The following is a 17680-nucleotide window of genomic DNA, read 5'->3' as shown; positions in this document are numbered from 1 at the left end:
GGCCCCTGATAAAGATTTGCCTTTCCACTTCAAATCCAAGGTAGCGGAACACGCTTTTTCAGAAAATCATAACTTAACTATAGAAGATATTAAAATTCAGCGTCAAGTCTCTAAACCTTGGAAATTAGACGTAGCCGAAAGCCTGGAAATTTTCAAACATTCGTCTCCTTCCTTATTAAATCGTGACCAAGGTAACGGATATTCATGGCTCTTCGAAATTTTACCTACATGCAAAAAACGGTCAGCTTCATGCATCTAGGTACCCACCGACCACCGCCTACCCGGTTCCCTACACTCAAAAAAAAGTAAACGTTATGCCAATTGATTTTACACATAGATTTTTGCAATTAACGGAGGCACATAGACACAATTTGCTGGTACATAAACCCAATGTGTGTATTTATAAGAAATATTAATCTTACATTCACATTTCATAACTATTAGGCACATAAAACCCACAATATGCACATATAACTTATGTGTGTGCATACATAGTTTATACAGTTGACACATAGAAGGCATGTGTGCGCGTGATAATAATAGCATTTCTTCTTCATAAGAATTTTAAGTGTTTTGAAGCAAATAGAAGTAACGTTTGGATTTTTTTCAGTGTAGATAAAACGACTTTACAATCCCGTAATTTCCTATAGACTGATACAAACACTGAAGAAGATTACAAGTAGTAATCGAAATACCGGTATCTGTTAAATAGTGAAGTGCAAGTCAATTTAACTATAAATAAACCGTAGAGCACTGCACATACTGTCAAGTGCAACGGAGAAACGGTAGATGTACAGTTAATGCACATAGGTTGCAGAAATAGGTTGTTGAAGCAGCCCGATTGAACACTGATAAATAACAATAACAATTAATATGAACTCGTAATTGGGAGGAGTCGCTAAACTGATAAGCCACTCTACAAAGTATAGTTTTGCTTTATTCAGTCTGGTAAAGCCTGTGTTTGAGCGCAACGAAAACTCGAATCGAGTACCCCAATTATCGCCCTACCACTTAAAAGACCGATTCTGGGATCTCTCCTCTCGTGTACCTATTCGATGTGAGATTATGAATCCACTGGTAATTGAAAATTTTGAAAGACTTGTCGAGCTTCAACCCCAAACCAGATTCATGACAGTGTACACTTCAATAACATATCACAAGAAATGACACCTTCTAGTTGTGTTCCGACATGTGCCAATGTACTAGATACTCCCGATTCCACGTCCATGTAAGAGAAGACTCGTGGAATCCCGGATCACCTGCGCTCACTGGAGATCCCTAAAATATTCATAAGTAAATACCAACACATTGACTGCCATAAAATGTTCTACACTGATGGGTCACGAATCAATGAGGCCACTGGATTCGGTATTTTTAACAACATTTTTTCATTTTTCTTTCAAACTTGCAGAACCCGCCTCTGTTTATATAGCGGAACTAGCACCAGTTCACTACACAGAAAAAAAATGTTGGTGAAAATTAAAGTTTTTCACTTTTAGGAAAAAACAACCAACGCATACTCCTACCCGAATGGAAATGCACAACAGTATTACAGCATTTTTTTTGTTACATTACAACGAAAAACAATGTTATTCTGGAAAATTTACAATGGAAATATAATCACATTTGTTGTTTCTACATCCAATTTCATTGTAAACCCGATTTTTACATGGAAAAAGGGGGCTCGTTAAGGGATGTAAGAATGAAAAAATTGATTATTTCCCAATCAAAACATCGATTTACATTGTTTTTTCCGTTGTAGATTTTGGAGGCATGAAGGACGGCGCCATAAGTACATTGATGTTAAAAGAATAGTTGTTAACAAATAAAACTGTTGTAAATTCAACGTTTCTACGATCAATTTCGATATTACTTTCTGTTCGGGTAGTTTTAAAATAAAACTTACTATTACTATTCTTCATTAGCTTAAAAGGAAAACTTTTATTTTGATTATTATTCTTGATTAATTTAAAACTTTTACTTTCAACTTAATAGTAGGCGTTGGTTGTTTTTTGGTAAGAGCGGAACACTCTTACTTTTACCAATATGTTTTCTTTTGTGTGTATAGTTTGCAAATAATTAATACATTACCCCCGATCCATTTTACTATATCATCACTGATAGTCTCAGCACAATTGCAGCTCTACGCTCAAAGAGTGTTGATAATCACGATCCATTATTTTTGGGCAAGATACGAGAATTTCTGAGTAACCTTAAAAGAAACCCAAGCAACCAGAAGTTCGAATAATACTTAAAAAGGACACTTTAAAGTTCACATAAAGTTCTTAGCGAACTTCCAAGCTGCTTAAGCTTTAAACTGCTTAATCCGCTATTGGAACATAAAACGCACTGAAAAATTACTTAAAACGAGAAGCTTATGCAGCTCCCTTATACGAACTTTTGGTTGCTTGGGAAGTTTTATCAATTTACCCTAGTGTGGGTCCCCGCCCATTGCTCTATTGCGGGCAATGAGAAAGCTGATAATTTAGCCCAGATTGGTCCCCTAGATGGTGAAATATATGAAAGACCCATCGCTATCAATGAATTTTATAGCGCTTCTCGTCAGAGGACGCTTACTAGTTTGCAAACATCTTGGGACAATGAAGATCTGGGACGATGGCTACACTCAATTATCCGAGGGGCAAGCACGAAATCTTCGATAGGACGCAGCGCCAAAAGTATTACATATTTAGTGACTTTAAGTACTATTAAGTACCATAAAGTACATTAAGTACTTCAAAGATTTTAAAAAGTACGCGTCAAATTCATTGTACCTTAATTACTGAAACAATTTTAAGTACAGCGCATTTGTACTTTAATTACGCAAAATATTTTAATTACCTTTAGGATGTACTTTAAATACTCTAAGTACGTACACATCGACATTAATTACATTAAGTACATTATTAAGTACAACAGAAGTATTTTTAAATACTTTCATTATTTACTTTAATTATATTCAAAATACGTTGGTATTTTCAATACGACGCACTCAAACCTGCTAGTGCTTGCCCCTCGCAAATATCCCTAAAGTAACAACGAGGGCATGGTTTAGAGGATTGGATGCAAGTCGGGACTTCATCCGTATTATGTCTAGGCTCATGTCCAATCACTATACTTTAGATTCGCATCTCCGCCGTATTGGGCTCGCAGAGGGTAATCATTGTGCTTGTGGAGAGGGTTACCACGACATTGAGCATGTTGTTTGGTCGGGCACTGAATATCGTGAAGCCAGATCACAATTAGTAGATTCTTTACAAGTCCAAGTAAAACCAATATATGTTCCTGTTACAGACATCCTGGCTAATCGTGATCCTATATACATGGAACTTATCTATCATTTTCTAAAAACAGCGCCTGTCAAAATTGAATTAGATTCATCTCCTCATCTTTCATCCATGACTAACCATTCACCAATTAAAGTGTCCTAGAATGTTCAGTTTTGTTTTAAGTACAGACAATAGCAGACAAATGTAAATAAATACACACGAAAATACAAGATCATTATGAAATACGAGAATCTAAGAAAAAAAGCAAACATTAAAGTGAGTACAGTGTTAGTTTCAGACAAAGTATACTAGTATAGTTAAAATTAGTCTTCAGGATTTTTGTAACATGCTATGTAAAAAAAAGAAACTTTGGTGTAAAAAGCTTTCGCAAATGCCGTGTCAAATAAACGTATGGAAAAAAACTATTTTGAAACACATACGTTCTGAACGCGAGTTCAAAGCAGAATCCAATACGGGCGGTGATAATCACTGAGCTTTAGTAAAGTGACAGGTTTGTTTGAATTCCAATTTATTTCCCTATTTTGCTATCTCCATCCTTTTTTGCTCTTAAACCTCCTTGCTTAGTTTTTCATTCTTGCCGTATCCGTACGCTGTGTTTCGCCAATGCAATGATCGATTTACTCTATTAATTTCAGTAACTTCTTTACTTGCGAATAATTCAATACTGGGTGTTGAGTTCTTTGCTCTGTTCAATCTGCTAGCTTATGTTGTAATTATTTAAAGACTTCCTAACATCGATTTAGTTACTGATAAATTGTTTTTTTTTGTTTTGTGTCTGACGTCTGTTGTTATTTTTGCTTGTTTACTTCCATTTTCAATTATCAAATCGTGTTCTGTTGTGTTGTGTTCTTCTTTCTTACTGATCGGCTGCTGTTCGGCATCTGTAATTCAATATAATTGTAATGGTGGTTTAGTATTAACTGTCGTTTCACACTGCTTTTTCGGTAGCAGCGGTTCTAAAGGTTGTGGTTGACTGTGTCGGGTAGATTTGTTTAATCAAATCGGAAAAAAACTATCTCACTGTGCTCTTTGACCACACTATCAAAGATGACTAAGTCGCTGTCTTTTTTCTTGAGAGGCGACTCGTGTGAAAATGTTCGAATTCGCTAATTTTATTCCATAAACTTTGCTCTCCTAATAAACCTCACTTACATCAACAAAGCGTTAGACGACTTTTTATATGATTTTCTTCTGTTAGTTAAAAAAATAAAGTCTACAATAAATCTTCAAATTATACTATCAACAACAACAGATAAAATATGTAAAGTCAATCAATAATAATATTTTCTCATTGTCCTTCAATAAAAGTAGGCAATTCTGAAGTGATAGTTTCTGTGTAAGTGTACTTTGTGTTTTTTGCTATGCAGTCAGGTCGAGTGAATTTCACATACAGCGCCATTCGAGTTTGGACTCTAGCAATTATAAAATCTACATACATGTTTAATTTTTTTCTTTTTCTCTCCAATTGTTTGGAATTACTGATTGTTAGAAAAAAATGAATTTCTGGATAGCAAATGCACACGGTGTTCGCTACAGAATAAATTTATATTCGATTGGTACCAATGGGTTCATTCTGTTCTAATGATTGATTCTGTTGTTTATCAAATTTTCCTTTTGCACTGTTTTGCTATATGCTCAAAAAGTAGATATCGTAATTAGGTAGTTTGAAGAGTGCTTTATTTGGCAACGGGTTTCCATTGTAATGTTTGTTCTTAAAATGATCCTTTCTACGCTCGACTGTTCAAAGTACCTACGGCTAAAGTTTGCGTTTGCTGCTAACATCCAGATTGAAATGGGCTTATGGGCAATTTGATCGGTGAATTTAAAACTATGCTGTATATCGTGCGTTTTGCACTGACTAAAGGGTAGAGATTTATTTATAGGTATTCTTCTAATGGGTAGAATTGGTAGGTATACTTGCACCGAAATGGGATGAATTCAACACTTACCCATAGACTTGAGCAATGCTGTCACTCTGACATGGGCTGTGTCAGTACATCATTCATAAAACGATATGACAAGGAACAGTATTTGTTCATTTTCCAGTTAAGTATGATGCTAGTTGTTTCCTTGAAAGTATATTGATTGCAGTGCGTCGATAGAACTTACAAATGAAAAATTATTTCGATCGGATAGCTAGATAGCTCCATCATCTCCATGATAAAAGAAATCATTCATGTCTTCCTTCGGAAGGAAAATAAAACCATTGGTTCTGGTCCATGTGTTGATGGGCCGATATTTAGGGTCCAGGTAGTGGAGTAACCTTTCTGGCGTTAATGATAGGCACTCAGTGCGGACAGAGGCCGATGGAACTTGAAAATGAATAAATTTAAATGATTTCTTCCACAAGCTTGATCACTCTCACAAATAATGACTTCAGGTTTTTTTTTATAATTTGTGTCTAGTTCGCTTTGATCCATTGTTCGAAACAGTTGAGACGATCGAAATGAGTAACAGCATGTCTTGATACTTGGTGTCCACTGTTTTATGTATGGTAAACTATTAAAATCAAACATCCAGTTTTCGAGGGGCGTCTGAAATTTTGATTTTAAATGAACACAAAACGTAATACGTAATAACCTCATTTAATGAAAATAAGTGAAAAAATTGGGTTGAAATGACTGAGTTTGAAACTAATTTAAAATTGAAATCAATTTAAAAAAGTCCCCCTGGGTCGGCCCCTGAATGTATGTCCACGGTAGTTTTGATTTTGTTGAAAACTGGAAACATGAATGAAGATTTCCATTCTTGGGCTGTTCTTCAGAATAACTGGTGGTATTCCATTTGATCCCGTTGAGCTTGTTGTCTTCATTTTAGCGATCACCTTGCACATGGTTCAACGATTGACTTGAGACAGGCATCGTTAGATTTGCTGCGGTGAAATTACTTCGAATGATAAAAAACCCCGGGAAACAGAAGCTGGTAAATTTCCTGTGTACTCTTACCACGTCATGAAAATTCCGCCAACTTGAAAGTGAATAATAGATTCAACTGAAAGCTGTAATTTGAAAATGAAAATTTGCTTCACTGTTTCTGTCCATGCTAAGAAGGATTCTATTCTATCTATCGACAGCTGTTGTGAACTCAACTTGCCGTGAAGGAATTCAGATAACATTTTTGATTAAATTCTATTCAGGTAATACATAACTAAGTCTGAGAATCTGCCTCGCTTTCTTCGTTCTTTGGTGGTGTGCCCCAAGGAAGCACTCTTGGACCGTTATTATTCGCACTAATCATCAACATTCATCCCGGTGAACGGTGGCTTGCTAATTTACGCCGATGAAAATTATTTTATCTTCCAATGTGAAAGAGATTACAAGCAAATTTAAGAAATATATTTTGCTTGTTATTGTGTCTGTAATTTGTTTAAAGTCTCAAAGTGTTTTATCATGTCGTTTCATACTTCTCGCTGTAGATTATGCCTAGAACCATCACATGAGTCGGAAACATGATTGTCATGACCGTAGGTTCCTAGGACTAAAACGACGAAGGCGTTTTCATCATCTTTACCAAATACAAATTAAGTACGTTAATATTCTATCCAAAGGGCACAACTTTTTCACTCACAAAACAAACAAATGACGCTACCCAATATTTCTCTGTTTCATTTTGACAGATAAGAGTTACCGAAATGTATTGAAGCTGGCACCGCTCCTTGATCAAAGTATGCTATTGATTGTGAAATTTTAGTTTGTTTACCAAATCATAATGAAATCATCCATAGTATCGTTTTCGTTGCCAACAGCCATCACTTCGGTTGATGTGGTAAGCTCTGGGCGTCAGGTTGTTTCCGATGTTCCGGCCATTTGATAGATACAAAAGGTCTTGACGTTTGCGCTTCCATGATTTCATTCTCATTCGACATTGAAGCCTATTTGCCGAGATATTTGCAGTATTCCTCGTGCATCGTCAATTTGGAAATGTTATAGAACATTGCATGAAAATGTATAACCTCACTTTTCTGACAGTTGAGAGAGCTTGTTTACTTGCACTTTATTCGATTATTCGATTCCATACATTACAAGAAACTTGGTTCGAACTGCTTTTAAATTCTAACACCATGTAAACAAGCTCACTGGACTGTCGTTTTTCGAGCATTTTTACTCAGATGACGTCATCTTGTAATGTTCCATGCCGTACATTCTTACGCAGGTTGTCCACAAATGTTAAAATGAGGTTGAAATTGATTGGCAAAGTATGATCGCTTCAATGTTCAGAATTTTTCGATCAATGCGACTGGCACGCCACTCACCCCAGTTGGTCTGGGTTCAATCGTAGTCGAGGTCGTTGAGATTTTTCTGAGGTTAGAAAAATCTGAGGTCACGCCTTCCTTCGGAAGGGAAGTAAAGCCGTTGGTCCCCGGTCCATGAGTTGATGGGTCGATATCTCGTCCAGATGGTGGGAGTCGTCACGTCATGGCGTTGGTGTTTGGCCTCGTAGCGGAAATAGGCCGACGAAAAATAACCAGAACTAGACGAAGAATGCGACCGACAGTGATTGTACTATTCGCTGCTGGGAAGACAGTTCGTTGACACCGATCGCGAACAACAAGAGGATCAAGCCACTCATCTTCATACGTACGTACCAACTGTCTTCTGACTGGAAAATCTAGCCTTTAACTTCATCAAGGATTTGTACACGCAGAATGGCAACTCGGACAGCGACTCTTCGTGAAAGCAATCGAGTACTTTCAGACATTGTTTCCGGTATTAAAATTGTTGATCAGCTTCTCGATTATTACCATAACGCTGCGTATGCTATTCCTCGAGATGACTCCACTGAATTCGCACATTTTTTTCTCTACGCCGGGGATTTCTCCCGCTGCAAGCAATTCTACCTGTTCTGTTTCCTCATCATGTCATTGCACTAATTAGGTTCACCAGGCTATACCGGAAAAAGAATACAGTATCTGGTTCCAGTAGTTCTGGTGTTACGAGTGAGGCGCTCTTAGCATTAATGTTCGTGGAATTGTAAACGACTTTAGCTAGTCCTCTCAAGATATCTGTAAATGTTGCTGTAGTAGTGTGAGTGTGTTTCATAAGAGGTGGCTACGCTGGCATATACGATCACCGACGAACCAACGTGCCACATGGAACAAAAAATGCGTCAGATATTGTCCTAATTGTTTAAATTAAAATACGTTGTTACCTAGCGGCATCTGTATAATGATTCGCGTGGTAGTCTTCGTCGATAACACAACAGTACGCAAAAACCAATGTGTATCGACGTTGTACCAGGTATGCTAGAACGATTAAACTTTCTTTTAGCATGATGAAGATCGTTTTTCCAGACTTGATGGAGTAGGTCACGCCTTCGTCGCGAACAGTCGTCTTTTTCAGCTCTCTGCAAAATCTATTAAATCTCGACGATCGAATTTGTATTGCGCCACCCGGTAAACTCAAACCGTCATTATTCCTATCCCCGCAGTACCTTTGCGAAAATTTCCCCTTTAGATTTCGACGCGTGTGACATATACCCAAAATCAGACTCAACGGTGAGAAGTGAAAATCCTTTTCTGGTATTACGGACCGTCGTCTCCCGATGCGGGGCTTTTAATTCAATCCATTAAGCAAAAACCGAAAAAATATTACAACAAAAATACCCAGTTCGAAGAAAAAGATTTTCGTCAAAAATGCTCAACAAGGTGGAACGAAAAATTGGCAAATCTGTTAAATTAATACCTCGCCAATCAGGAAAATACCACCAAGTGTCGCACCTTTAATGAATACAGACCAACCACTGAATTCAAAGTTTGGCGTGAGTTTTCCCGCACTTTCAAGAACTCGTATTTTGGTGAAAGTGAACGAGTGGAACAAGCAAACATTTGGGATGTGGTTCTTTGTTTCTCACTCGCAAATGTGGGTTTGCGCCTGGAGTCCATAGGAGGACTCAGGGTCACCGATGGATCACGGGCGATCTACAATCAGTCCCGTCAGCACCGTAACGGGAGCAGCGGTGACGGATGTGTCAGGTTCTGTATCAGCTTCGACGGGTATTCATTATCGGTGAGCTCGTTCTAGTATTATTTATAATATTACATATTGTTATTCCTTTCTGTTGAATTGGAATGGGATTTATTTTGATTCCTCCACTAATACTAATTAACCGATTTCGCCATTTTTTTATTTCGTTATTTCACAGAGCGAACAAAGGTGATATAAGCTAGGCTTATTAGTCAGGACAGAACTAAATCCCTCTGTCTCATCCCAAGAACTTAGGGCCAAAGGAGTGACATTAAATCTTTTAGCCAAGTCACTCCCAATGATTTATCAAACCCCTATCAAATTGAAACGGTCGGTACGGTTGTCCACGTTTCTTCCTTATTCAAGGTTCAAAATAATTCGTTGATTAAATTCTTCATTAAATGAATAATTGATGTATAATTTTTGATCATCTTCATTTTGTACGCTGCACTGTTGGCATGACCGCTTTAGTGATTGTGTCATATACCATATATGCCATAAACATTAATATTGACAAGAAAAATTGTAGGCGAACGTTTGCAGTTTTCCAGGATCCCTACATGTATTGGCTGTGTATGTGTAGCCTAGACTAGAGCTTTCCAGCTTTGTATTATCCTATGCATGCACTATTTAACAAAACTGTCCGTTACAAGCAGAAAAGTAATAGAATACATGCATTTTCAATGAGTTCTGAATACTATTTTTATGTATATTACCACTACATACGCAGCTGAGGGAATTGCACACCGTCTGTAATATGAATATACTTATAGAGAAGCCTGCCCCGATTCAAACATGGCGAAGCGATCTGTCATAGTTTCAGTATTGATCGCTTCATTGCAAAACAATCGTTATTTGGTATGGGACACTTTTCGAATGCCTCTGTCATGTCAGTTCGTCGGTGATACGATAGTATGTTAAAACTGCATAGGACACGACCGACACTGAACATTTGAGTAACCGACCATTTAATCACATTACATTTCAACAGCCGTTTTTGTTCAACGTTTTCGAGAAACATGTTTTGCGCGGTGATTTTCGACGAAGACGTTCGTGCAGTTTCTTGCACCATGTGCAGAGATCTCAGCTCCTACTCGGAGTTTCAGCAGCTCTGCAGATAAAGCGTTTATTTGCTTTGTCAGCAGCTCGTGGAACGTGTTGTCAGGAGGAGAACTTGTTTATTTGGGTTGTGAATCAAATTACCCTCCAACATATTGGGCAGAAATACCAGAAGTTTTTGAGATCTGGTACGATGAGTTTGGCAATCGGACATACTGTGTGGAACCATTCTAGACAACCATCGCAGCATACCCAGCTTACCGCGTACGATTTTGTTTGCTACTTGTTCTTTCTTTTTTCCTCTTTGTAGGCGGACTTTCACGACCACAACTGCTACAGATATCTTCGTTGCTCATGTTGATACTAATACTACCGCATGACGACTTTATTGATTTTCACTAGTGTTGCATTGTAAAGCAACACAAAACATTGTCATGACCAGAGTTAAAAATATTCAAATTCATTGAATGAAAATTGACCATATTCAGCCGCATTCATTTTCAATATTCAGTGACGCAGCTGAAAACGTCAAACGAACAAACCGCCATTCATCCATGCAGATTTTCATTCGACTCCGATTATTACACGAAGCGACCGTGCAGCAACGAATCAAACGTATCAAAGTAGGCCCAGGCACAATGTAAGCGATGATGATAGTTGTTTCATATGCTTTACCGGCATTTGAAAACATTTTCCTAGATAATTAGCGAAATGAATATATTGTACGATATTCAACTGAATGAATAACATGGATATTTGAATGAATATTTTTTCTATTCACCGCGAGTCACATCAGGTTCATTTTCAGCAGTCAAAAAAGAGCTTCGTTTATTTTTAACTCTGGTCATGACTTTTGCGAATAAGTAGTACACTCCAGCAGATAATCAATTCGTCTAGGTTGCTGGAAACTCTCCTGTCTCCACAAACGACGTTACCTGAAACCCGTCGTTTGCGCTCGACAGCGGACATCGGGGCAACGTACTCCACCGGAAGCGCACTCGCGACTTGTTTTGGAGTAGATTAAACTTTCACGTGAAACAAAAACGGAAGAATCCTAAAAAAATACCTTTGCAATTGAGTAGTTTATGTCGTTTGTGATTACGTTATATGATAGGGCGCGCTTTTCCATATTTTGAACATCTTGCGGCAATACACAAGAAACTAGAGCTTCTTCATGACGACACATAGATGTCCGCACCATAAAATAATCTCATTCCAGTAAATTACATCCGAAATGGGATTCGGAATGTGGGCTGATTTATGATGGAATTCCAACCGAATGCAACAACCCATTTTGAATTAACCGGCTTTCGAATCGGTTGCGCTCATTTGCGCTGAAATTCTAAGAGAAACCATTGCGATTGCGATGAGTGAGAAATCTGCTGTCAAAATGAGTGAAACAGATCCAGTTAAACTCATTCCGGAACCGGCTCGGATTTCTGAATGGAGTTAGCATGGATTCCAACTCAAATGCAACAACCGATTCCGACTCAATCGGTTTCAGAATCGGTTTTTGCATTTGAGTTGGAATCCATACTGACTTCATTCAGGAATCCGAATCAAATTCCGATTGGTTTGACCGGGTAGTTGTGAGAGAAAGAGTTTAAACTTTTCTTGGTGGCAACTGATGGGTAAAATGTATGGACGCAAACAGTTTTTTTAGATTTTATTTAAAAATTTTCAAGTAAGTATCTAAATAAACTTATACAGACTGTTCCCATATTTTTTCTGCATCAAATGTGTAGCCATTTTACAACTACAATATTATGGTTTCTCCAAAATCCGAAGTTTCAATATCTTTCCCATACATTTAAATTCACGTTAAACACTACCGAAGCAGCGCCATCTCATTCGAACCCAGTAAAGTTCAGCCGGAAATAAGCCGGGATTTCGGCTGGTTCCAGCTAGTATTCCGGCCGGAATAGTAACTGGGACCAGCCGGAATCCCGGCTCATTTCCGGATGAACTTTACTGGGAAGGGGGAAAAATCCCGACGCGTCGATCGCGGTGTTGCCAAAAAAAAGGAAAGAAAAAAATTTAGTTGATGTACGTTTTAACGTTTATATTCTGATGTTACCGTGAAAATGACGCACCGTAAACGTAATACGGTTTATGAATAGGCCTAGTACTCTCCCGTGTACTGTTTAACAGGCTAATTCCATTGAACTGCTTGTCGGCTATTGGCAAGTTGGGTTTCAATAAGGACGTTCAACGACGGGCCAGAGGTTCAGCGATAATTCTTTGATAAATTACTAGACTGCAACTTGTGGACTTGAAATCTGTTTATGGGTTTAATTAAGGGAAACTCATAATTCTGTGAAACGAAAAAAAATGGTGGCAGATATTGACATTCCGCCAAAGTTGCTTGAGCATAGCACTCCAAAGTGTAATGTGAAGATCCACAGATGCACAGAAATTGAGCAATTATTGCAAAATCCTGCATGCTCCTTGGTTGGGCGGATTAGATTTAAAATCTAATTCTTCATTTTGGCTTGAAAATAAAAATCCAAATCAAGAACTATTAGAAATAGATACGTAATAAAATCAGCGAATAATTTGAATCGTTTCTCTGCGAGGTATTCTTTCATAACGCTGTTACGTATCTGCTCACGATCTGTTTTTTTTCTTCATCCCCTTCGCCATCCGCCAGCGTCGGGATTCACGTTAGTTGCCCTGTTCCCCTTGTTTAATGATTCACCAGACATCAAGCAGTGGAAACGTACTGTTTTTATTACCCGATCGCCTTTAACCGTGCCCTATTCTGGCTCTCAATCTAAATCCCCAAAAACCATATAACATCCAACTGAGAGCGGTATACTGTACAGTGTCTCTAACTACTTCCGTATGCGAAACTTTCCGTCCCTTTCTGAGCGGTGCACGTAATGACCCATTCCCGTTTTATTATCTTAACTATTTTTTCTTGTTCATATCTTCGTAGAACTTCTTTTTATTGCTTTTAAAATTTTCTTTTTGTTTTTTGGTTTTCTTTTCCCGTTTGAGATATTTTCTTCTCGCCTGCATTGTTCTTTTTTAAATATTAATTTGATTCGCCTTATGTCTTTGTGTCGTTCTACTCTAAAAGTGGTAACATGCTATAGGTGTGTTTTACTATAATTTAAAAACTTGACTTTTATACTGTAAATCTTATCGTTTCAGATTACTTGACTAAGAGAATGTTCTTCCACGCGCACTTACCTGCTATACTATATGATGGTTTGAAACATTCAGTTTTTTCTTCATTTATCTACAGCTTACTCAATTTCGAATCTGTATCTAAAGTGTGTTGTTCCTAAATTTCATTATTTTAAGTTTCCGTTTGGTAATTTAAATCCTTAAAGAATGATGCTTATGAATCGTATAGAGGATCAAGACTTCAGTACTTCAACATAATTGCGTAGGGAAATAATTACAAACAAAAGTTAGATGTGGAGAATGAACTGCGAACGGTTTCAGCCTACTATGGGCTTTGATTCTACTGCCTTATTGTTAAAAATGCTTAGTTCAATTGAAACGATAATAACTGAAAAATAATTGCTCCGGTTTGGCTGTACCTTATCGGACTCCGGTGTCAATGCTTTTATAATTATTATTAGTATTATTATTATTATTATTATTATTTTATACGTATTTGTCAAATTTGATTTTCACAGTAAATGAGCTATATTTTCCCAAAACACCACAAGTGTCTTGCTCGAAGAAAAACTTGCACGATCCAACTTTTTTATCGATTGAGTTTTCGTTAACTCAACCGCTCCTGGCACTGCATTTCTACACTCTTTTTTGATTGTTCGATTTTGTCATTCATGTCGGCATCCTTACATTTTTGTTCTGATTTCTTAAGTTAGATTCTACGTTGCTTGAGTTTTTCTTTGATCAATGCTTTGGTGTTTAAGAGTTTTGTTTGTGTTTTGGATCTTTCTCCTAATTTTTTTACATGCTTAACATTTGTTCAATAATCTCTTCAAATAATAACGGCTTTAATTATTGTTACTAACAGATACATTCAATTACCTGAAAAAGTATTATACCCTAAATCTAACCTTAGGTTATTTTTCACCGCGTTGAACCTGTTCTAATTTTCATTTCTACCGCTAACGGTTCCGTTTTCAATATTCGCATTTAAAGTAACCTTTAATAAAATTATGTTAATTTCTTGAGTGTGTCGTTTCTTCTTTCAAATACATAAAACTGCGCTAAAAGATTTAGGCAGTTCGTATATTCGTGAAAGAGAGATCTTAATTAATTATAGTAAATGATCATTTCATTATATAGGTTCTTGTTTTCTGCCTAGCACATTTAGATTAGTTTCATATAATATCGTATTTGCTCCGTGTTTTGCAACGTTTCTAAAATAGTGTATTATTTTGGATTTCCTATATCATCCCTAACGCGCTATTTCCGCTGCAGTTTGCGTCGATCGGCACGTACTTTTGATGCAATCGGTAATATGCTTTGTAAATGTTCTTTCAATAATTTTTTGTATAGAACAATTTTTCCTTAATATTACGTTTCATTCTTAAGAAAAAATACTACAATCAGTAAAACAGATTGGTTGAAAATAAAAATACAGTCTTAAACATGTTAATTTTCGGAGAATGTATCCACGCTTTCTATATATTCTATTTCATACATATTTCTGTTTTGTGTACCTCTGTATGCTGTTTGTGTGTTCAAGAGTAGGCCTAAAGTGGTTTGCATAAGCGACAAATGAACTAAGTTCTAGATTCTTATTAAATTTGTGAAAATCGAGCTACCTAAATACAAGCAAAACCTGTGAGAAAACAAGGTGCTAGACGAAATAACTTTCAATATATTGATACCGTAATGCGTTTTTGACGATGTAAATCGGGATATATTCAGTGTTTTCAATGCTCTCAATGTTATAAACAATACAATCATTGGATTGCGCTTTGTAAATTTTAACAAAATTATAATTATGGATGCATCATAACTTACCTCTGTAAAAATAATGAATGATGAATACCTCACAGGTTTAGACGCACAAAACAAAAAAAAAATACGGTGTCCCTATATGTGCTTTCGGTTGGAATTTACACTGTAAAACGAAAAAGAAAATATATTAAACTAGTATAACAATTTACAACACTAGCATTGCCTACGCTCCACTCCGTACCAAGTACGTGATAAAATTTCAAATGATCCTAGTAAATATGGGTCTGTCAAGCTTCTGTTCCAAAACTTGCCTTCAATTGCATGGGTAATTAACTTTAGTTAACTATTCTCAGTTTTGTTGCGCTGGTTTTGCTTTCCTTCTTGATGGTGGTGGTTGATTTTGTACTGTTTTATGCAACAAGGCGTAGTCCTGTTAGTCTAGAGGTCTAGTGAATGGTCGTCTTCTATCAATTACTTCAACATTCGGAGCTCCAAATCCAACAAAGCACTACATACACGATTCCACCTGAACACTGACCGGTGGAGACATGTGGTACCGGACTCGAAGCGTACCACTCGTCAGCCTTAGAAACAAAACAAAAAAGGATGTTCTTTCTGCTCTAAACAAAATCAAACTGAAAGCCTGAGAAATCAAATGCTAAACCGCTGCAACAGGATCTTCATTTCAACTTTCAACAGAGCAATAAACTAAAATAATCATAATCACATAAAATATAAACGTTCTGTTGGCACAGAAATAAAATACAGTGTGTATATGATTCGCATCGCTATGCTCGCGCTTATCATTGAACTATTTTGACTAAACATTTCTATTTGGTTGAAACAAATTGGCGTAAATTAATACTTATCGCTTTCCTATGATAGTTTCTCGATAGTGTAGCCTACAAACTATGAACGTAGCATAAGAAACCCATACCTCTTCCCGATGTGGACCGAAATCCATGGAGGAAGGGTTGTCTGTTGTGAGAAAACGCAAATAATGTTTCTTCCTTCTACTCGTACACACAAATATTAGAGCTGATAAAAGGCGTCATTTTCTGAGTTCTGGTTTTGTTGTGTCCGATTTCTTTAGTTTGACTGTCTATTTGATTTTCGTGCTTAAGAGTATAACGTAATTAGCCGATTGTTGTTATTCTTTCGTTTTTGCTGTTGATATTCTGGTTGTTCAGGGGCCAAACCTTACTTTATTTATGGTTGAGTTACGACGGCGTGCCTTTCGAAGACATTTTTCAGTGATCGCAAAAAGTCGCAATGATGAGTATATGTATTGCGCTGACACTGGTTTTGAAAAGTTTTAACGATAATCTATGCTCTTCGCAATTGGACTAAACAATTTGAATGAAATAAAGCGGAACACATCACTATTTTGCTTGTCTTCGTTCGTTTAAAGAATGGCGTTCTTATGCATCTTGCTGAACCTTAGAACTAAGTATATCAATTTGATTCGCACCAACTTTCTGGATGAAGTTTACTCGTACTAGTTATTAGTTCTTCTTTAATCTAATCTGTTTCACAGTTGTCAAACTCTATCGCGATACATGCGTACTCCTACGATAGTTTCTTCTAGAACTTCTCATCCTCTCATTAGGGTTTGCTTTTTTCGATATTATAACCTAGAACTAGTAGATTTCACAGTTTGCCTCTAATTACTATCTTTTTGTTTTTGGTTTCTTAACTGTTTTCTGTTTGTCATTTTCGAGTGTAGAAAAATGTTTGTGTCACATACGCATTCATGTGTTGGTAGTTTCGTGTACGCGAGAGGCTGTGTTCGCCATTATGTGTGTATGTATGTGTGGAATTCGTGTACTCGTAATGCATGTGTGTGTGTTGCGGGTTTTTGTTGTGTAATGACAACGACGACGATGGCGACGCGACATCGGTGGCACCGAAGACGACGACGATGTAGAAGCGTAATTGATACCGTGCTGACCGGTGCAGCATATTTGTTGATCCTCCGTATCGCAGCGACCGGAAGGAGCAAGGAGGGAAATCGGTAGGTTCTTAAGAGTAGATGGTGATGACTTCCCTTCCGCCTCCCCGTACCATCAGCACCCGTTCCAGACCCTCGGTCAGAACTTCCAGGAATTCCATATCTAGGGTAGGGTTTGAGTTAAGGAAATGCCGTGAAAAGTGTGACGCCTAGATTGAGCTGAAGAAAAATAATTTTCTAAAGGTTGCGAAATTGATTGTCCGTGGTTTTGTAGCTGCTAAATGGACTAAAGAAATAACTGGATTAATTCTAGTTTCACTGACTTTCGTAGATTGATTCAAACATCATTAGTAGCTGCTAGCACGTAGCCAGAAAAAAAATTCAAAATATCTGCGAGAAACAATGTTTCGATATACAATACAATATAATACTATTATCATAGAAAGTTTAGGGGTACTCATTTGCTTTCGATTACTATTTGAGTTCTCAGAAATAAATTGACGTAGTTGTTTCTAATGCTACAT

At 37.2% G+C, this 17680-nt stretch overlaps 1 protein-coding gene across 9 annotated transcripts in view; it reads right to left on the bottom strand.

The window, feature by feature from the left end:
- Nucleotides 1-3781: 3781 nt before the first annotated feature.
- LOC131693203 (solute carrier family 12 member 4) overlaps nt 3782-17680 on the bottom strand; it is a 666250-nt gene continuing 652351 nt past the window's right edge. For all 9 annotated transcript variants that reach the window (XM_058980844.1, XM_058980846.1, XM_058980845.1 and 6 more), the window contains one exon: nt 3782-17319. In XM_058980844.1, coding sequence (XP_058836827.1) covers nt 17228-17319 — 92 coding nt within the window. In that variant the 3' untranslated portion in view covers nt 3782-17227. The remainder of the gene's footprint in view (nt 17320-17680) is intronic.

The sequence above is a fragment of the Topomyia yanbarensis genome, chromosome 3 (genome assembly GCF_030247195.1).
Source record: "Topomyia yanbarensis strain Yona2022 chromosome 3, ASM3024719v1, whole genome shotgun sequence".
Classification (NCBI taxonomy): Eukaryota; Metazoa; Arthropoda; class Insecta; order Diptera; family Culicidae; genus Topomyia; species Topomyia yanbarensis.
Note: the sequence above shows the minus strand (reverse complement) of the source record. Positions and strands in the feature narration are given on the sequence as shown.